General features: G+C 41.4%; 1 protein-coding gene across 1 annotated transcript in view; it reads right to left on the minus strand.

Annotated features, from left to right (window-relative positions):
- Positions 1-241: 241 nt before the first annotated feature.
- Positions 242-23,120, minus strand: part of LOC109930073 (GTP-binding protein Rit2-like) — a 280,539-nt gene continuing 257,660 nt past the window's right edge. The window contains exon 5 of the mRNA XM_048601306.1: positions 242-466. Coding sequence (XP_048457263.1) covers positions 242-466 — 225 coding nt within the window. The remainder of the gene's footprint in view (positions 467-23,120) is intronic.

Consider the following 23,120-nt stretch of genomic DNA (forward strand, 5'->3'; position numbering starts at 1 on the left):
TAGTCTAAACAGAAAGGATCACGATTATAAATAATTGAAATCAAGCCAATATATTATTTACTATTCACCTACATTGGTATGTAAAAGAGTTATATTTTCAGGAGAAGTATATCAAATTGAAGTCATATTGTCTTCTAAAAGTAGTTCAATATATCAACTGTCAGAACAATCTTTGATATTCTGAATGAACAGATTTAAGGTTACCGCAGAAATGTGTGTTCAGTTAAAGAAATAGTGTCTTTCAACTTGTGTTCTCCTTCTTCTTTTTGAGTGAACATTTTAGCTTCCTCCAGATACTCCCTTTTCTCTTCATCTTCTTCTTAGTGGATGGCAAGGCTTCTTTCCTTCGAATTTCTCGTACCATCCCATAGAAAACATCATCTACATAGATACGCAAGGCAGCTGAAGTCTCAAAAAATGGGCAATTATACTCTCTTGCCAATGCCATGCCTTCTTCATGCAAAACCTTGAAAATAATTCATTAACAAGTTAAAATGCATTTAAAATTAATGAAATAGTAACATTCTATTAAACTTCAACTTAATATCTACTATTTACATGTTCATGGTCCTAACAACAAATGGTGGAGTGAAAAGTGGAGCCAAAAAGGACTCTCTCCACTGCAGGCATTATAGGTAATGAAAGAGATGCCAGGAATGTTTTGGATGCAAAATAGTACGAGCAAGAAATAAAGTTGATTAGAAGATCCACTCAGATAAAAATGCCCTTTCATAAAATGCAAGTCAAACCCTAGCTGTAAGAGGGTGGCTAAATCTTCAGGGTCTGCAGGTTAGCATCATGATACAATATATTGGAAAGCTGGATGCTGGGATTGGAGACTGGCCAAAAGTCTTGAAATATTGCATAGAGCCATAAAAAAATGAGATTTATCCTTTTCGATACAGGAGCCTCCTACTGCCGACTAAAATTGTTGACCTCAGAATCACTCCTGAAGAGAATTGGACTGATGATCAGGTTAACCTTCAATGATTCACATTGTGAAATTCACACAAACATAGTGGATTTCTCTTTGGCTGTGATGTAAGGGCTAACAATCTAGTGTGAGAGGTGCGCAGTGGGTATCAAAGCAACAAATCATATAGGCTTCCATTTTGAGATAAAATGGAAGTTGATTTTTTTTCATTGAATGGACATATTTCTTGCAATCTACTTTTGGAAATAACTATGGGCAGAATATTACGTCCTTTTGGCTAAGTCCAACTTGTATCAAGATTTTTGGAGGGTTTCTCACTGGATCTTAGAAAACTAACCTCATTAATTACCTACCATGAACCAAGAGCTTGTTTTGCATCCAATTTCTGTTGGCTTTACCAAGCCCTTCATCCAGATGCTCCCTTCACGGAGCAGTGCCAGGAAGCAGTTTCCTCTCAGGGCATTGTACAGGTAGCCACCTCCACCCTGCCAGACCTCCTCAACCCTTCGGACATGAGGAAGATCAACTTGCCTTTGGCAAGATGGCTCCCAGCATATCTGGTCGGTCTCGACACACTCAGCTTAAAATATGCCATCAGCATAAAATTCAATTAATTTAAAAATGATTGAATACTTTCATTAAATATGCCATGCTTGGAATTATGTGATCTACCTGTTCTTTAACGGGAGTATTCACTTGTTCACTCACTCCACCGCTGACACAAGGTGACAGCATGTCTATCATTGATAGTGTGCTCCCTCAACAGCAGTTTCCAAACCCACGGACTCAACTACTTAGATGCACAAGGGCAACAGATGCACAAGAACAGCACAACCTGCAACTTCCCTCCAATCCACACCTTCCTGACTTGGAAATATTCAGTCATTGTCTGTGCATCAAATTCCTGGAACTCCCTACCCTTACAGTATGTAGATATACCTACGTCAAATGATCCTCAGAAGTCCAAGAAGGTAGCTCACTTTGACCTTCTCTCTATTATTTGTTTGTAATATGTGGTCATCCCCCCACTGGGGGATGGCCATGTCAACATTTGTTGATTATCCAAAATTGACCTTGAGAAGAAGATAGTGAGTGCCTTCTTGAAAGCAATTAATTTTTTTTTGTGCTTGGTTTGACCCCATATCGCAGAGGGCTCCCTCCCCCCTCCCCAATTCCCATTGACTGCAGTTTTGCTGGAGCTTCTTAATGTTATACTCTGCCAAATGGTGCTTTGATGTCAAGGGCTTTCTCTCTAATCTCACCTCTGATTTTCAGCCCTTTTATCTTTGTTTAAACTGAGGCTGGAATGATTTCAGGGGCTGGGTAGCCTTGGTGGAACCAAAGCGGAATGTTGGTTAGCAGATTATTTTTGAGGAAGTGCAGTTTGATAGCACCATTGATGAACTCTTTCGCCAACTCTCAAAGGCAATAAATTGACAATAAATTCTGGTGCGGCCAGTGACACCCAGAGCGTGAGACCAAAATTTTTATGAAGCCACTATATATACTTTCAAAGTCTACCCTGTGAATATCTACAGCCTGTGTTTCATGTCGGTAATGTAATACAGCGTTTGTGATGGTGAACTGAAATCAAAGATTTAGCAGCGTTACTCCAATCCCCTCAGCATATGATTCGAACCAACTTCTGCGTGCCAGGGTGTAAGATACTTTCACAATTTGCACTTTTTAACATTGTTCACCCGAATGGCTGACTCCCACTCATTGGTCATGGAACTTGAATGGAACTGGCAGTGCAAACAGCAGTAGAAAACTTCACAGTTTGCTTTTCATCTCTATCGATGGACACAAGAGATGACTACAGCAATCCAAAGCACTTTAGAACCATAATCATGAATTGTCACTCTTGTAATATAGGAACCATAGCAGCCAATTTGTAGATGGCAAGCCTCCCCAAACAGCAAGGCGATGATTGTTGTGTTATTCCATAGATTCCAAACAAAACACTCAGCATACCTTTAAGACATTTATATGCCATCATGACATGTGATGTTCCAGTGTAAAGATAGCTACTTTGCTTTGCCAATGCAACTTCGGATCATTCGGGAGGCTGAGGGGGTAATTGAGAGGAGTTACGGGGAGGTAGTCACACTTCAGGTACAGGAAAAAAGTAGATGGGTTACAGTCAGGGGACGGAAAGGGAACAGGCAGACAGTGCAGGGATCCCCTGTGGCCATTCCCCTCAAAAACAAGTATACCGTTTTGGATACTGTTGGGGCGGACGACTTACCAGGGGTAAGCCATGGGGTACAGGTCTCTGGCACAGAGTCTGTCCCTGTTGCTCAGAAGGGAAGGGGGGAGAGGAGGAAAGCATTAGTCATTGGGAACTCCATAGTTAGGGGGACAGATAGGAGATTCTGTGGGAACGAGAGAGACTCACGGTTGGTGTGTTGCCTCCCAGGTGCCAGGGTCCGTGATGTCTCGGATCGTGTTTTTGGGATCCTTAAGGGGGAGGGGGAGCAGCCCCAAGTCGTGGTCCACATAGGCACCAACGACATAGGTAGGAAAAGGGATGGGGACGTAAGGCAGAAATTCAAGGAGCTAGGGTGGAAGCTTAGAGCTAGAACAAACAGAGTTGTTATCTCTGGTTTGTTACCCGTGCCACGTGCTAGCGAGGCGAGGAATAGGAAGAGAGAGCAGTTGAACACGTGGCTACAGGGATGGTGCAGGAGGGAGGGATTCAGATACCTGGATAATTGGGGCTCATTCTGGGGTAGGTGGGACCTCTACAAACGGTATGGTCTACACCTGAACCAGAGGGGTACCAATATCCTGGGGGGGACATTTGCTAATGCTCTTCGGGAGGGTTTAAACTAATTCAACAGGGGAATGGGAACCTGAATTGGAGCTCCAGTGTACAGGAGGTTGAGAGTAGTGAGGTCATAAATAAGGTTTCAAGGTTGCAGGAGTGTACCGGCAGGCAGGAAGGTGGTTTGAAGTGTGTCTACTTCAATGCCAGGAGCATCCAGAATAAGGTGGGTGAACTTGCAGCATGGGTTGGTACCTGGGACTTCGATGTTGTGGCCATTTCGGAGACATGGATAGAGCAGGGACAGGAATGGTTGTTGCAGGTTCCGGGGTTTAGAAGTTTCAGTAAGATCAGGGAAGGTGGTAAAAGAGGGGGAGGTGTGGCATTGTTAGGCAAGGACAGTATTACGGTGGCAGAAAGGACGTTTGATGACAACTCGTCTACTGAGGTAGTATGAGCTGAGGTTAGAACCAGGAAAGGAGAGGTCACCCTGTTGGGAGTTTTCTATAGGCCTCCGAAAAGTTCCAGAGATGTGGAGGAAAAGATTGCAAAGATGATTCTGGATAGGAGCGAAAGTAACAGGGTAGTTGTTATGGGGGACTTTAACTTTCCAAATATTGACTGGAAACGCTATAGTTCGAGTACTTCAGATGGATCAGTTTTTGTCCAATGTGTGCAGGAGGGTTTCCTGACACAGTATGTAGATAGGCCAACAAGAGGCGAGGCCACATTGGATTTGGTACTGGGTAATGAACCAGGCCAGGTGTTAGATTTGGAGGTAGGTGAGCAGTTTGGTGATAGTGACCACAATTCGGTTACGTTTACTTTAGCGATGGAAAGGGATCGGTATATAACGCAGGGCAAGAGTTATAGCTGGGGGAAAGGCAATTATGAGGCGATGAGGCAAGATTTAGGATGCATAGGATGGAGAAGGAAACTGCAGGGGCTGGGCACAATTGAAATGTGGAGCTTGTTCAAGGAACAGCTACTGCGTGTCCTTGAGAAGTATGTACCTGTCAGGCAGGGAGGAAGTGGTCGAGCGAGGGAACCGTGGTTTACTAAAGAAGTTGAATCTCTTGTCAAGAGGAAGAAGGAGGCTTATGTAGAGATGAGGCGTGAAGGCTCAGTTAGGGCGCTTGAGAGTTACAAGTTAGCCAGGAAGGACGTAAAGAGAGAGCTAAGAAGAGCCAAGAGAGGACATGAGAAGTCTTTAGCAGGTAGGATCAAGGAAACCCTAAAGCTTTCTATAGGTATGTCAGGAATAAAAGAATGACTAGAGTAAGATTGGGGCCGGTCAAGGACAGTAGTGGGAAGTTGTGCGTGGAGTCCGAAGAGATAGGAGAGGTGCTAAGTGAATATTTTTCGTCAGTATTCACGCAGGAAAAAGACAATGTAGTCGAGGAGAATACTGAGATACAGTCTATTAGACTAGACGGGATTGAGGTTCATAAGGAGGAGGTGTTAGCAATTCTGGAAGGTGTGAAAATAGATAAGTCCCCTGGGCCGGATGGGATTTATCCTAGGATTCTCTGGGAAGCTAGAGAGGAGATTGCAGAGCCTTTGGCTTTGATCTTTATGTCGTCATTGTCTTCAGGAATAGTGCCAGAAGACTGGAGACTAGCAAATGTTGTCCCCTTGTTCAAGAAGGGGAGTAGAGACAACCCTGGTAATTATAGACCAGTGAGCCTTACTTCGGTTGTGGGTAAAGTGTTGGAAAGGATTATAAGAGATAGGATTTATAATCATCTAGAAAGGAATAATTTGATTAGGGATAGTCAACACGGTTTTGTGAAGGATAGGTCGTGCCTCACAAACCTTATTGAGTTCTTCGAGAAGGTGACCAAACAGGTGGATGAGGGTAAAGCAGTTGATGTGGTGTATTTGGATTTCAGTAAAGCGTTTGATAAGGTTCCCCATGGTAGGCTATTGCAGAAAATACGGAGGCATGGGATTGAGGGTGATTTAGCAGTTTGGATCAGAAATTGGCTAACTGTAAGAAGACAGAGAGTGGTGGTTGATGGGAAATGTTCATCCTGGAGTTCAGTTACTAGTGGTGTACCTCAAGGATCTGTTTTGGGGCCACTGCTGTTTGTCATTTTTATAAATGACCTGGATGAGGGCGTAGAAGGATGGGTTAGTAAATTTGCGGATGACACCAAAGTTGGTGGAGTTGTGGATTGTGCGGAAGGATGTTGCAGGTTACAGAGGGACATAGATAAGCTGCAGAGCTGGGCTGAGAGGTGGCAAATGGAGTTTAATGCGGAAAAGTGTGAGGTGATTCACTTTGGAAGGAGTAGCAGGAATACAGAGTACTGGGCTAATGGTAAGATTCTTGGTAGTGTGGATGAGCAGAAAGATCTCGGTGTCCATGTGCATAGATCACTGAAAGTTGCCACCCAGGTTGATAGCGTTGTTAAGAAGGCGTACAGTATGTTAGGTTTTATTCGTAGAGGGATTGAGTTTCGGAGCCATGAGGTCATGTTGCAGCTGTACAAAACTCTGGTGCGGCCGCACTTGGAGTATTGCGTACAGTTCTGGTCACCACATTATAGGAAGGATGTGGAAGCATTGGAAAGGGTGCAGAGGAGATTTACCAGGATGTTGCCTGGTATGGAGGGAAGGTCTTATGAGGAAAGGCTGAGGGTCTTGAGGCTGTTTTCGTTAGAGAGAAGACGGTTAAGAGGTGACTTGATAGAGACATTCAAGATGATCAGAGGATTAGATAGGGTGGACAGTGGGAGCCTTTTTCCTCGGATGGTGATGGCTAGCACGAGGGGACATAGCTTTAAATTGAGGGGTGATAGATATAGGACAGATGTCAGAGGTAGGTTCTTTACTCAGAGAGTAGTAAGGGCGTGGAATGCCCTGCCTGCAAAAATAGTAGACTCGCCCACTTTAAGGGCATTTAAATGGTCATTGGATAAACATATGGATGATAATGGAATAGTTTAGGTTAGATGGGCTTCAGATTGGTTTCACAGGTCGGCGCAACATCGAGGGCCGAAGGGCCTGTACTGCGCTGTAATGTTCTATGTTCTATGTTCTATGTTCTATGTTCTAATGCAATGCAGTCACTGCAGTTTTCTTGGTCAGACAGTTTACAGTAACATACTATAAGGTCAGTAATCCAGGCTATGTGCTGATCTGAGATATTATCATAGTGAAAATAGCTGGTGTTGTTAATAAACTTCCTAAAAAGAACAACTTCTTTGTTACAAGCGCTGACATGTAAAGCAACACTCTGATGTATCATCCTACCTGTGGGTTTTGATCCAAGAAGACATGTCAACAATGACCAAATAATCTATTTACATGACGTTGATAGAGGAATAAATATTACCCAGGACATTAGGAATGACTTCAATCCTCTGCTGTGAAATAGTGTAAGAGGATCATTTACAGTTCCGAATGGCCTTTTTTGTTAACATTTCCCAAAGACAACACCTCTGATGCTGCATGACAGTCTCTGTACTGTACTGGAGTCTGCCCAGTAATTTTAGGGTTTGATCCCATGACATCTGAATAAAACCAAGGTTCCTACCAACTGAGATACAGCTGACACACTAAGGTCGAAGCTGGAGAGGTTACAATACCTATGTTTTATACTTCAGGGTATGATGACTTTTCCAATGCCAGTGTTACCAGTTTTTTCCATTATATTTCAGATCAGAGGAGCTTGTGGTAAGATTTATATATTTTGTTGACAGTATCTATGTCTGCATTTCCATGACCAAATTGCTGAAATATCATCAAATCTGCCCAGAAAAAAAACATAATAAGCTCACTTCAGACACTCTGGTTAACCTGCATGCAAAAGCAGGTTATTTCTGCTGAGTTCCCAAAGCAGTACTTTGCATCTTATAACAATGTTCATCATATATGTAGGAAAATAAATTATAATCATAAATTTATGGTTTGTTAAGTAAGATTTAATTGGTCATATTTTACTGTCAAGTTAAAGTGTGAGTGGCACAGCTGAGTGAGCAGCACTTTAATTTGCCCATTTCAATTTGGTGAAGGTCTGTAATATTTTCTTGCTGACAATGACAAGGTAATTTACAGAAAATAAAAGAGTGAAATGGAAGGGAGTCTTCTACGTTTCTGTGCTATACGTTTATGAGGGAAAATGGCCACAAGTATTCAGTGAACAAATTAATACGTGCTCTCCTGCTTAAAGTCTAAGGCTTCCTCAGTTTTAATTGTCATTGTAGCTGCAATTGTGAGATGCTGGTCAATCTTTATCAGGCGTCCTTTGCTCATATGATTCCTGCAATTTAATAACTATCATGACCCTTTGCTGTGGGGAATTTGAACTGACAATGAGCTACAGCACGTGATTAGGATCAGCTGATGGTGGGGTAGGGAAGGTATGAATTGGCTCCACTCTTTTTAACCCCCTTGATTGGCCACAAAAAAAGACTTTTTCATTCTTTTTAGCTTGCAACTGCATCACACTTCAACTAAAACATTGTACCAATCAAAATTAAGGAGTAAATTACAAGGTTTTCTTGAGTAGAAATGAAAGGAAGTTTATTACTTACGATCCCTGAGGAAAAAAACATAAAATATGACATTAACAACACATGCAAAGACACAAGTATAAAGTTTAAAAAGAGAGTCTAGTGGAAAAAAAAGGGAAGATTAAGGAATATGCAGCTTAAAAGCCTTTAGAATGCCTGGGGCATATTAGGAATTTCTTCACCCAGAGGGTTGTCAATCTATGGAATTCCTTGCCCAGTGAAGTAGTTGACGCTACTTCAGTAAACGCTTTTAAAAAAAAGGTAGATATTTTTTGAACAATAAAGGAATTAAGGGATATGGTGAGAACGCGGGTAAGTGGATCTGAGACCACGAAAAGATCAGCCATGATCTTATTGAATGGCGGAGTAGGCTCGGAGGGCCAGACGGCCTGCTCCTGCTCCTAGTTCTTGTGTTCTTGTGTGTTTACCACAAGATGGTAGTTACTTAATTGATTATTTGGATCTTCGGAGATAGGAAAATTTGCGGACACCCTGGAGTTCTGGTGAATGGATGTTTTGGATATGCTTATTACCAAATGCTATATATTCAAGAAGCTGAGATAAACAGGAAGGGAGTGAACAAGCATTCCAGTTCTGCTGTTGTAGTGCCAATTTCTCTCTCTGCCCAAAAGCTGTTAACCTGAAACAAAGTTCACTTGTTTATTCCTGTGTCTGGTTCCATTTTTTTTTAAAGCAGGATAATCTGCAAGCGACTTTCATCTGAACAGGTGAAAAGACCAGAAAGATGTGACTATATCCAGAAATACATACATAAATTTCAATACCCTTTTCAAATGATGTTAACTTCAGCTCAGATTGATTTTTCTTTGTTGATGGCTTTCTTGAGCTTGGCTCAACTTGATGAGGTGACCACTGCAGACACCTTAAGTCATTGTTTTCCCCTTTTTAAAACCACTTCCGTCCATAAAAGATAGCAGGTATTGAAATCAGTTGAGGAGAATTGAAAATTGATAATCCATTTTTATCACCATCATAAAAGTGAATGTTAAGTTTGTCCAGCATAAAAATGACTGCTCGGTAAGTGGCAAGCCTAAACATTGCCACTTTTATCCTCTACATTATGATATATTAATCTTTGTAGAAGAAACAGTCATTACAGCTCAAGATGCTGCATTTGTTATGACATGGAGACAGACATCTGAACCAAGTCAGCCTTTCTACTTCTGTATTTGTAACACAGTAAAATTGAAACCTTCAAAGACCTTAAAACCTTCAAAACTGACCACAATAGATCCAAACCAGACTATTGAATAACCAATTGCAGACACTGTGAATAACCATTTCCAGACACCGATTTGGATCTTAAACAAAAGACTTAGCAATTTAGTAACAATGTAGTAACTTCAACAGAGACTGCAAAGTAATATAATTTTTCAGTGATTTTAGCCCAAAAACCTTTGTTTTCAGTCCATTCATACAAAAGATAGACAAACAAACATAATTCAGAGATAAATAAAAGAAAATAACAAAACTAGCCAGATTACTGAAGTTGTTTCACAATGCACTGTTCCACAAGCATAGAGGATGATTGGAACAAAAACAAAGTTGCTGGAGAAGCTTCTGAGGAAGGGTCACCGGACCGGAAACGTTAACTTTGTTTTTTTTCTTCACAGATGCTGTCAGACCTGCTGAGCTTCTCCAGCAACTTTATTTTTGATCCTGATTTATAGCATCCGCAGTTCTTTTGGTTTTCATAGAGGATGATTTATTGGTTGATTTTTAGAAGGTGACGACCGGGGTCATCTCTACAGTTCACTTGGATAAAGGCAGTAATAATTATAACTTGGTCTTCTTTTCTCTGAGCTTCCAAAATCTGCTCATGGGAGGTTAGGCAGGGAGATTTCAAATTTTCACACTGCAGGATCAACAGCCAGATACCTTTATTCACAGGAAAACACTGTTCAAAGTCCAATACAGACTCTAGGCCCTCCCTGACAGACTGACTGCCTCCTCCATGAGGTCCCAGTTATCATTCAATATTTGCATCTGCTTGAGCATGAGGTCTTTTCAGACTTGCTAGAGCCTATTCCCTTGTACTGGTGATATTAATAGCCAACATCTGTTATCTGTTTAAATATAATGCACTTCCTTAGTGACAAAGCACCTGCAGGACATTTCAATCAGGAACCATCCTGCAATTACCTTCTAGGCCTGACCTCACAAATTAATAAAAACTTGTTTGGTCTGTTTTCCTTTTAACACAAGCTATTACCAACAGTTTAAAAGTCATCTTTTGCTCACAGCTACTAGTAAACAGCTTCAAACCAAAATTGATAAAAAGTAAAAGGAAAAACAATGAAAAGTTAGTGAAGGCTCTGAACATTACTTATGGAATCATGCAGCATGGAAACAGATCCTTCTCACTTGTTGAGGATCAACGCAACTATTATACTTTGAATTATTGGCTACAAATACACACAATATTGAAGTATGGCCCATACAAAGAGACGTCACTGATGTAAAAACAGAAATGATTATCGGTCTTTTTAATATTTTACCTTTTTTTAGATCACGTTAAATGTATTCAGAACAATTTGTCCTCTGGAGATAATGGTCCTTAATTTACTATTGATTAGATTGGTCTTTGCATATTTGAGTTTTGCAACAACAATAATAACAATATATTCATATATCATTTGTAAACTAATAAAATGTACCAAAGTACTTCTCAGGAGCGTTATAAAACAATGATGCCAAGTCTGAGAAGAAGATATCAGGTTAGAGGACCAAAAGCTTTAATGTGAAAGAGGTATGTTTTAAGGAATATCTTAAGGTGGGAAAATGGAGAAAATAGGCAGCAAGGGTTATGGAGAGAATGCCAGAGACTGGGAACTAGATAATGAAGGTCACAGATACTATTGATTGAACAATTATAATTCGGAATGGATAACAGAAAAGAAGTGAAGGTCTACAGATACCTTGGGGAATTGTGGGGTTAGAGGAGATTACATAGATTGGGAGGGTCAAAGCTAAGTAGGAATTAAAAACAAGGGATTTTTAAAAACAAGACTTTATTTCTCTGGGAGACGAGGCAGATAACAAGGTTAATACAGGAACAATCTGTGATATAAGTTAAGACATAGGCAGCAACATTTTGGATGACCTCAAACTTAGGGAGATTGGAATGTGGAAGGTCAGCCAGGAATATATGCAATAGTGAAGATTAGAGGTAAAAAATGTCATGGGTAAGGGTTTCTGCATTAGATGAGCTGAGGTGGGGTGAAGTTAGATGATGCTGAAATCAAGTCAGTATAAGTTTACTAAGTGACATGATACTTAAATCTGCCACAAGGTGGCTAGGGGGTTCCAATCTCTGTGTTTCCGATGGTCAGGGATGTTGAAACTTTACATATATCCAGTGCTTCCTCAGCTGCAGCTGTTAACTGCAGAATCTGTGGGGATCCATTCTCCCATTACTTGGTACTCTGTGGTCTCTTCTGTGACAGAGAATAACACAAGCCGATAAGTGAGTATGATGGTAAATGTCCTCTCAATGGATGTAATGAATTTGTCGAGGCTGACCATCTGGGCGAAAAATGAAATTGCTTAAGGTTCATGGTGAATGGCTGTGGTGGATAGATAGATAAGGCAGTGTATAGAATGAGAATGATTGGTGTACTTATAAGGTAAGCAAATGTGAGGAATGATGTAAAAACCAAAAGAACTGTGGATGCTATAAATCAGGAACAAAAACAAAGTTGCTGGAAAAGCTCAGCAGGTCTGGCAGCATCTGTGAAGGAGAAAACAGAGTTAACATTTCAGATCCGGTGACCCTTCCTCAGAACTGTTATGAGAACTGTCCCCAGTTCTGAGGAAGGGTCACCGGACCTGAAACATTAACTCTGTTTTCTCTTTCGCAGATGTTGCCAGACCTGCTGAGCTTTTCCAACAACTTTGTTTTTGTTGTGAGGAATGATATGATGGAGTAGATCTGACAGGGCAGAGTAAGGGGGCCAGGATATGATCCTGGGCAATGTGAAAATGTATGCACTTTCTCTGGCCTGTTTGTGTTATCAAAGTGCTTCCTCCAATGAACCCAGGAGTGTGAAACAGGCCTCCAGCAGCTGATTTCCTGGACTACATCAATCTACATCTTTGTTAAAACAACAGCAGTTTTCTAACTCTCATCGCTATGGGAGAGAATCTCTCTCCAATCTTTCATTGTTTCCAGAAGTTCATCAAATGATGCATTGTGAGATCAAAGCACAGCTCCTGTTGTTCTTGCTTGCTTGTTCAAGGAATTATGTATTTTAATTTGATTACACACCTGTCTTCCACTGAATGTCTTCTCATTTTCCTTCCCCTTTATCCATGCTGAGAGTTTACCCTTTCTTGGAATGAGTGGATTGCCTTATGAAGAAAGGATAAGTGTTTTAAGGATGTTTCCTCTTGTGGGAGAATCTAGAACTGGGGTCATTATTTGAAAATAAATGGGCCCCTATTTAAGACAGAGATGAGCAAACAATTTTCTCTGAGAAGATTGTGACTCTTTGGAATTCTTCCTTCCTCAAATTGCACTGGATGAAGAATCTTTAAATATTTTTAAGGTAGATGTAGATGGATTGTTGATTACTTAGGGGATGAAAGATTATCGAGAATATGCAGGATTGTAAACTTGAGGTTAAAATCAGGTCAGCCTTGATCTTATTGAATGGTGGAGCAGGCTTGAAGGGCTAGGTGGCCTACTCTTGTGCATTATTTGCATGTTCATTTTTTGGTTCTAATTCTTAAGCCCACCATTGTTTTATTGACTCTTTGAATTGTTCAAATAGGTGAAATGACATCAGGTTGATCTACACCATGCTTGCAATCACAGATTTAACAGGGAACCTGAAAGAAATATTATACTTAATGGTCCTAGGCCAAACTATCGTCAGATGTTTCATTACTGATCTCCCTTCCACTGTGAAGTCAGAAATAGACATGTTCACCCATGAATACAAAGTATTCAGTTCAATTTACAGTTTCTCAGATAATGAAATGGCTCATACTACATGCAGCAACTCCTGGCCTAAGGTAACAGGGCAACTAAGACTTGTGTCCCACAAGTCCCAAGAAATGATTAGTTACCGCAAGAAATAGAATGTAACAATTTTCCTCTGAAATTATCCCCCACTATCGACATCCAGGGCTTTATTATGGACCAGAGACTGAACTGGGCCAACCATTTTAATATTGTGGCTCCAAAAGCAATTCAAGGGTTGAAAGATCTGTACACGTACATGGTGTATTCACGACTACTATACAAGCAATTGATTGTCCAAAGCCTGTCCACATGGAAATGAGTCAGGAATGCAATGGACTGACTACTCTCCATATGCCTGGATGAATGCAGTTCCCACAAAACTCAAGAAACTTGACACAACCACTAACAAACCAACTTACTTTGTCAGTACTCCATTCATGATGTTAAATGTTCACTGTAGCTACTTTACATGACATCTGCAAGATGCACTGTAACTGCCCATCAAGATTTCTGCACACTCCCTTCTAGACATTTAACTTCTACCATTTGGAAAGATAAGGACAGCAGGTGGTTGGGGACACCAACACTTGTAAGTTCCTTTCCAAGACACACGCTATCCCGGCTTAGAAATACATTGTGGTTCTTTCACTGTCACTTGTTGAACACCGAGAATTCCCTCACTAACAGCAGGTTGGATCAGCCTGCAATGAAAGCCCTACATTGTTCAAGGTGGCAAGTCATCTCTGCCGCATCAAGAGCAATAAATGCTCAACTTACCAGTGATGCCCTGATTAAACGATAAAAGAATTAGGCAAGTTTTTCCCAAAGTTGAAATGTCTAATACTAGGGGGCATGCATTTAAGGTGGGGGGGAGGGAATTTCAAAGGAGACATGAGGAGCAATTTTTTTTACACAGAGAATGGTAGTTTTTTGGAACCCATCTGCCAGGGGTGGTGGTGCAGGCAGATACGATAAGGGCAGTTAAGGGACTTTTAGATAAGCACATTATTTGCAAGGAATGGAGGGATATGGACCAAGGGCAGGCAGAAGGGATTAGTTTCATGTGGATTCATATTCAGCACAATATCATGGGCCGAAGGGCCTTTCCTGCACTGTACCATTCAATAAAATCATGGTTGATGTGTACCTCCACTTTCCAATCTTTCCCTAAATAGTCCCTTGTAGATCACCTGAACCCGACCAGAGGATGTAGTCTTGCTGTATTCACACTGTCAACACCCTTTCTTTTAAACACTTCAATTAATTCTTCTACTAGTCTTCTTTAATTTGATGGGAATCATCCCAGTACATTAAATATCCTACATTAACATAGTTTTTTATTTCTGAATGGATGACTTTATGTTGGGCACGAATAATCTAAAATTCTTTTTATAGTGTACAAAAGGGAGTATAAAATGAAACACAGTTCTCAACTGTGTTGGAATGAACACTTTAGGCCATATCATTTTTAGTTTGTGTGTGCATTTGATTCCCTTTGAAAAATCCCAAAACAGAATTAGATATTTCAGGCCTTGATTATGAAGTCTTGCTTGTTCAAGGAATTATGTATTTTAATTTTATTGCACACCTATCTTCCACTGACTGTCTTCTCATTTTCCTTCCCCAAAACATATTACCTTTTACTTGTCCATGTTAAATGGCATCAGCCACCCATTTGCCCATTCTGTTAATCTATGTCTTCCTGAGCTCTTTTAGAGCTTTTGTTGTTGATGTCACTCTACTTTTCTATTGTCAGAAAATGTCAATATTGTGACTCCATGTCCAAGTTAAGATCAAGAACTCAGCATGAACCAATTACCCGTCACACATATTTCTTATTGAATGACTCAGTCTTGAATCAGTAACTCTACCCTTAGTAATGTGATTCTCTATAATTCTCCACATGCTGGAGGTTTGTCTGCTTTGTACCACTGTGAAGAACTGTAAAAGTGAACTAAATCACTGATACTTTGATTCACATGTAGGCCAGACCAGGTAAGGATGGCAGTTTCTTTTCCTAATAGACATGAGTGAACCAAAAAAGATTCATGCTTATCATTAGGCTCCTAATTCCAGATTTTCATTAAATTCATATTCTACCGTTTGTCAAGTCAGAATTTGAACCTGGGTCCCCAGAATGTTGTCTTGGTCTCGAGAGTAACAGTCCAATGATAATACCACTAGGCAGTCATACTGATTCACAAATAAATCCATTTACCTTTACTTCATTGTTCAACAGCTCCAAAAAGCTGTTGGAGCTCAAAATTTCTGCTTGGAATTCTTGCATCATGGCACGTTGTCAATGAGACAATTAAAAAAAATGCCATTGTTGCAGTTTGATTTTAAAAGTTCTGTTAGCATCCTTTTTCCTGTGTTCAGTAGGCAACCATTGGAACCAAATACAATATTTATAAGGATTGGTTGGGAAACTACAGCTGAGTCAGTGTAACTACTCACTCTGATAATTGCCTAGCCTGCAGTTCTGGCACAAAACGGAGATTTGTCACTCTCCAAAGAGACTGGCTGGGGAGCCTACCAGTCTGATTTAGTCTTCTTTGTCAGTAACAGCTTTCCAAAAATACACTTTAAGGCAGGACAAATGAGTTTCAGAAAGCAGGGTTACTCAATAGTCTGTTTAAGTAGGGCATAATTTTCTTGTAATGACATTTCAAGGGCAGGGGAGAAATTGATTCCAAGGTGATACTCACTGTGTTTCTCATCAACTGGTATCTCACCAGAGTTTTATATGTAATAGCACTCTATGATTCCACATTTTTTAACCTTTTAGCAGAAAAAGCTCACTTGCTATCTAATATGCACTAAAACCATGAGCAACACACATTAATAAACATAATGCAAGGTTAACTCTACACTTTAAGCACAACATGAAAAGATAAAAAAAAACACTCAAACTGCTCAGGAAATAGAGGTTTGATGTGCTAGTCAGGAACTGGGGTTCACATTCAGCCTGACTAAGATAATCAGAATCAAAAAGAATGGCTCGATGAGAAGTATGAACAACAGATGGTAACAAAGTCAGTCAAGGCAAGTATCAAATCTAAACAAAGGCATGCAAAGCAGCAAAACTCATGGAAGTCAGTTTTTTTTTAAGGATGGCAGTGATTAAAAAGCTAATAAAGAGGCAGAAAATTGATTATGGAAGTGAATTGGTAAGAAATCTAAAACCAAACAGCAAGAGCTTCAATGGATATATACAACGAGAGTAACTAAAGTGTGGAATCCTTGGAGGAAGCAACTTGAGAAGGCCACAGTGATCCATTTCAGTCACTCATGATGAGGTCAATGTTGCAGCTTGGGCAGTAGGATTCAGAAAGATAACTCGGTTTCCCAAGGGTCAAGATGCTATTGACCGTACACTGAGGGGAGTATCACATTGCTACAGAATTCAACAACAGGAAAGGATTCCATTTGAGTAATATCCAGCTGATTTGTGATCAGTGCTACCACCTCCTGGAGCTGTGTGCCTCCTATACTGGCAGCTGCCATGACTCCTTCATGCTAGAACATTCCAGTGTGTACCTCAGTGTGTAGGTCCAGGGCCCTAACAAGGTTGGTTACTGGGATAAAGGCTACTCACTATGACTATGGTTCATGGTGCCATTACACAAGCTGTGGACAGAATGGAGCAAAGTTTAATGCCGTCCATGCTGCGACCAGGGCCATGATGGAGCCATGATGGTAGTTCCACTACTTGGACGTGCCTGGGGTGGGAGGAGCTCCAGTTGGTCTGGAAAAAATGGCAAGCACCATCCTGGAGTACTGTGCTCTGCACAATTACAGCAGGAACAAGGCGATGTGCTGCATGCTGAGGAACTAGGGAAACGGGAAAAGTCTTCCAAGGTGGAGGAGGATGAGGACACTGGGGAGGAGAAGCTGACATGGTCCATGGCACTCCAAGCCCTACACAATCTCACTGACACCAGTTTCTAACAGAAGACAGCTAGGTATGGCACAAAACCGTGAACTATAAAATAAACTCTGGTCATGATGCTGAAATCTGGTTGGTATTTGTGGGAGTAAAGTTCAGCCTCTGTTAGCTTTTTTTGTTTTCATTTTTGCTTTCTGTTAATGCAAACTCATGTTTGTGTTTGTCCAATTGTTTGCCTGTGTGTGATGTCCTTCTACTGGACAATTGTAAGATGCAGGTCTATGGTGAGCACTGTGGATAGGATAGCATTGACATGGAGAGGTCATTCAGATAGGATATAGCTATGGAAAGATAAAGTGTGTGGTGTAGTTATTAAATAGTGTCTAGGGTAAAAGTATTGTATGAGTGTTAGGCTGTGTGGCTTTGTGTCTGTAGTGCATTGTGCTACTGGTGAAGGGCAATATTAGATTGCCAAAGCTTGCCTGGGTGTACAGCAGTATTTCAAAGATGGCATGTCTGCAAGAGATGCTGGTGGTTTTCTGGATATCCGCTGAGTTGTTCTGGGAACAACAAATGGTAAGATTATGCTGAAATCAAACATGAAATATACTAGACGGGCATCGTAGCTAATTAATGAGCTCTGTTTTTTAGATAGGACGAGTAATCCCAACAGGCCTTGCAGGTAAAAACTCTACAAAAAACTTAATGCATTCAGACTTAGCCAAAGATTCAGCCCTTAGTCTGACTCCAGAGTAACTATTAAACTGACCTCCTCCCCCAGCTTACCGCACACACTCCCCCAACTTACCGCACACACTCCCCCAACTTACCGCATACACTCCCCCAACTTACTGCATACACTCCCCCAACTTACTGCATACACTCCCCCAACTTACCACACACACTCACCCAACTTACCACATACAGTCACCCAACTGATCCTCTCACAGGCCTTTTATACTCCTAGATCCTGACCTGATATTCCCTTCACCATCCACCCCCCACCGAGCTGAAACCCCTGCAACCGCCACTGCATCCAACACCCACCATCTCCAACACCCCCCCACGTTGGATCCAACACCCTGTCACTGGACCTGACAACACATCTTCCTCACCAGAACCTGAAACTCCCACCATTGATTTGACAAACCTCTCTACACCCAGAACCTCAGATGCCTTCAGCCTCGTTGGATGGCAGACTGAAACATCCCCCAAGAACGCATCAGCACTGCCCCTCTATTGGACCACTTACCTCCCAATTGACTCCAAACACTCCACGACTTAACTTGTCTTGGCACCCTACCCATCCTGTACCTTGCTTACTTCTTATCTTACCTGTCTGTCATCCTGGCAACCCATTTACTTGGTGCCATAATTACCTATCACCCCAAACCCTGAACTCCCTCCCCACCTTGCACGCGATCCACCTAACACCCTACCCAGATGGCTTCATACCTCTGTCCACCTGCTACACTACTTAGCTGTCAGCTTACCCTCCACCCCCCCCCACATCCCCATCCAACCCCCCCCCCCCCCCCACCCCACAACTTCCCACCTTGCAAACCCCCCTCAGTGCACTTGGCATTCTGGAAACCAACCAATCCCATCTTGGCATCCTATCCTCCCTGCTCACTAACCTCACACAAACCTTATGTATTTACACTTTCTCAGGAACCATTAAAGTCTGGGATGTGGGACTTTTAAATCACAGTATATAGAAACTGACTACTGTGAAAAAGGAGCCATGGTTTGCCTGCCTGCATCTATCCTGCACTATAATTATAAGTACAGCCTGAATTTCTGAAGGAGCCTCCTGTTAAAAATGTGGAGCTTTTTACGAATGTGAAAAAAAGCAGTGGAGTGGCAAACTGTGTGAGAAACCTGCTTAGGATGTGCTCCAAGGGAGAGTCGAGGATCAGACAGCATGATCGCAGAGTAAGGTGTTTCTATTTGACACAGAAATGAAAAGGAATTTCTTTTATCAGAGAGTAGTAAATCTAAAGAAGATTGCAAGAGTTTATTTTTAGATATATAAAAGGTAAAAGAGAGTCAATAATGGACATTGGATGGCTGGCAACTAAGGCTGGAGAAGTAGAAATGGGCACCAAAGAAATGGAGAAAGAACTGAATAGATACTTCATGTTGGAATGCACCAGTACCATATCAGAACTTGAAGAGAGTCAGGGGCAGAGGGGAGTGTTATGGCCATCACTGAGGAAGCTGAAAAATTTGAAGGTGCATAAATCACCTAGACTAGATGGCCATACAGGATTCTGGGTAATCCAAGATGGAGGACAGGGAAAAATTGTGGCTGTAGGAGCTGCTCCTTTTCTGAGTTATTTTCAGTGTTGGAGCTGATTTCCTCAAATTCTAGGAGCAGTAATTAGTGTTTCATGAGCTGTTGTATTGTTTTGGAACTTTGGGGAAAATAACAACACTAAAAAAGGAGGAAATGAGACAAAGGCAGTGGCAGTGGCCAGATGGGATGTGATTCAAACGGAGAAAGAAACCTACACTGCTGTCTGATCCAGCAGCAAATCCACACACCTACTGCCCCTGCTGTTTGATTTCAAGTATCTCTGGGCATCAGAGTTCATCTAAGAAAAATCAACAAACAGCGAAATTCACAGCTGGCCTTGGAGAAACCTGTGTGGGAGAGATTATGGCAGGGGAGCAGCTAAGTGCCTTTTTAAAAGTGTAATTTTACTGTTTATTTTGTAATGCTACAATAATGAGTAGAGTGGGTTCCTTTTGGATTATATGTTTTATTGATAGCTGTCCCTTGATTAAACTTTAAAAATATAGAACATAGCTACTAAGTTAGCCTGGAGCAGTTTTTTTTTTGGGAGGTAAGACTGCTATTTTCTGAGTCTGTTGATATTTTAGGTACAAAGATGGCCTTTAGTAGAGTGATATGCTCTTCCTGTTGGATGTGGGAGGTTAGGGAGAATTTCCATGTTATTGATGATTATGTTTTCAGGAAGTGTGTTTAGTTGCAAATCCTATTGGATTGCATGGATCGGTTGCAGCAGCAGTTAGGGGTAATGACAAATTTACAGAAGGTAGGGGGTGTGATGAATGGCAGCTGTAGGAAGAGATAAAAACCATAGATGCGTTACGGCTGGAAAGGTAGGAGAGGGAGGCAGGTCGTGCAGAAGTCTTCTATGCCTATCCCCATTTCAAACAAATATGTTGTTTTGGAAAATGTAGGAGGTGATGGTCTCTCAGAGGAATGTAGCATGGGCAGCCATATTTCTGGTACTGAGACTGGCTCTGATGTAATGATGGGTACACCAGGTTCCAAGCGATCGATTGTGATAGGGGGCTCTCTAGTCAGAGGCACAGACAGATGTTTCTGCGACCAACAGCGAAACATCAGAATAGTGTGTTGCCTCCCTAGTGCCAGGATTAAGGATATCTCAGAGACAGTGCAGAATATTCTCAAAGGGGAGAAGGACCAGTCGGAGGTTGTTGTACACATTGGAAGAAATGACATAGCAAGAGAAAAGGATGAGATTCTGAAGAGAAAATATGGGAAGTTAGGGAGCAATTTAAAAAGGAGGTCCTCGAGGGTAATGTCTGGATTACTCCCAGTGCCATGAGCTAGTGAGGGTACGAATAAGAGGGTGGGGCAGATGAATACATGGCTGAGGACCTGGTGCAGGGGAGAAGGATTCATATTTCCGGAACATTGGAATCTCTTCTGGGGTAGATGTGACCTGTATAAGAAGGATGGATTGCACCTGAATTGAAAGGGGACTAATATCCTGGTGGGGATATTTGCTACAGCTGCTTGGGAGGATTTAAACTAGTAAGGGTGGGAACAGTGGGAGATAGTGAGGAAAGAGATCAGTCTAAGACTGGCACATTTGGGAAAAGGAGCAAGTCAAACAGTCAGGATCAAAGCAGAGAACAAGGAGGACTGATAAATTAAACTTTATTTATTTCGATGCAAGAGGTCTAAGAGGTAAGGCAGATGAACCCAGGGCATGTATAGGAACATGGGATTGGGATATAATAGTGATTACAGAGATATGGGTCAGAGATAGACAGGACTGGTAGCTTAATGTTCCAAGGTATAGATGCCATAGGAAGGATAGAAAGGGGGCACTAGAGAGTAGGAGGAGTGGTGTTTTTGATTAGGGATAACATTCTGGCTGTACTTAGGGAGCATATTCCTGGCAATAAATCCAGGGAAGTTATTTGGGTGGAACTGAAAAATAAAAAAGGGATAACCACCTTATTGGGATTGTACTATAGACCTCACAATAGTCAGTGGGAAATTGAGAAACAAATTTGTTAAGAGGTATCAGTTATCAGTAAGAATAATACGGTGGTTATGGTAGGGGATTTTAACGTTCCAAACATAGACTGGGACTGCCATAGTGTTAAAGGCATGGATAGAGAGGAATTTGTTAAGTGTGTACAAGAAAATTTTCTTATTCAGTGTGTGGATGCACCTACTAAAGAAGGTGCAAAACATGACCTACTCTTGGGAAATAAAGCAGGGCGGGTGACTGAGGTGTCAGTGGGGGAGCATTTTGGGGATAATGATCATAATTCTATTAGTTTTAAAATAGTTATTTGTCTTGGATCACAGCATGTATCCAAGTGGTTCTTTTCAGATTTGGGTAAATATAATTAAGAGAAGGCACAGCAATTTGCTTAAATATGAATGTTTATTAGATAATAATAAATGATTATAGTGGTAATAATAAATGGAAGAGAAAAGAGAAAAAGAAACAAGTCTCATGCCCTTCTCGCCATCAGGGGCCCATTGATTGATGGCTGGTCTGGAGGTTTAGGTTCATTGCTGTCATCATTCACGATTCTGAGCCAAGGTGAAGTCCCGTGACTTGGAATGAAAGGCTCCCTCTTACACAGTGTGACAAAAAGCCAGTGCAAAGAAAGCAGATAAAGAAGACAAAATACAGCTACAAGTTGCAGGTGCCATCTTCGGCCTGTAAACGGATGTCAACAAGTCTTATCCAAGGTCATGCAGCTTGTCAAGTATCATCAACAATTTTAGCCATTGAGCCCATCCTATACAATCCATCTTCTCATGCAGCTGTTGCATATCATCATTAACTTCGAGCCTATCAGCTCATCCTATACATTATCGAAAAGGATAGACCAGATCTAAAAGTTAAAGTTCTAAATTGGGGGAAGGCCAATTTTGATGGTGTTAGGCAAGAACTTTCAAAAGTTGATTGGGAGCAGATGTTTGCAGGTAAAGGGACAGCTGGAAAATGAGAAGCATTCAAAAATGAGATAATGAGAGTCCAGAGACAGTATGTTCGTGTTAGGGTGAAGGGTAAAGCTGGCAGGTGTAGGGAATGCTGGATGATGAGAGAAATTGAGGCTCTGGCCAAGAAAAAGAAGGAAGAATATGTCAGGTATAGACAGCAGGGATGTATTGAATCCTTAGACGAGTATAAAAGCAGTAGAAGTATACCTAAGAATGAAGTCAGGAGGGCAATAAGGGGTCATGAGGTAGCCTTGAAAAATAAGTTTCAGAGATTCCAAAGCGATTTTATAAATACATTAAGGACAAAAGGGTGACTAGGGTGAGAATAGGGCCCCTTAAAGATCAGCAAGGCTGCCTCTGTGTGGAAACACAGGAGACTAGGGATATACTAAAAGGATTGCCAGGTTTGGAGGGTTTGAGCGATACGGAGAGGCTGAGTAGACTGGGGCTATTTTCCCTGGAGCATTGGAGGCTGAGGGGTGACCTTATAGAGGTTTATAAAGTCATGAGGGGTTTGGATAGGATGAATATCCAAGGTATTTGACTCTATGACTGTATGAGTATTTTGCATCAATGTTTATTGTGGAGAAGGATATGGAAGATATCGAACTTGGGGAAATAAACAGCAATACCATGAAAAATATCCATATTACAGAGGAGGAGATGCTGGACTTCTTAAAATGCACAAAGATGAACAAATCTCTGGGACCTGATCAGGTGTACCCTAGAACTCTTGGGAAGCTAGGGAGGTGATTGCTGGGCCTCTTGCTGAGAT

Source organism: Rhincodon typus, chromosome 1 (genome assembly GCF_021869965.1).
Source record: "Rhincodon typus isolate 14 chromosome 1, sRhiTyp1.1, whole genome shotgun sequence".
In the NCBI taxonomy this organism is placed as follows: Eukaryota; Metazoa; Chordata; class Chondrichthyes; order Orectolobiformes; family Rhincodontidae; genus Rhincodon; species Rhincodon typus.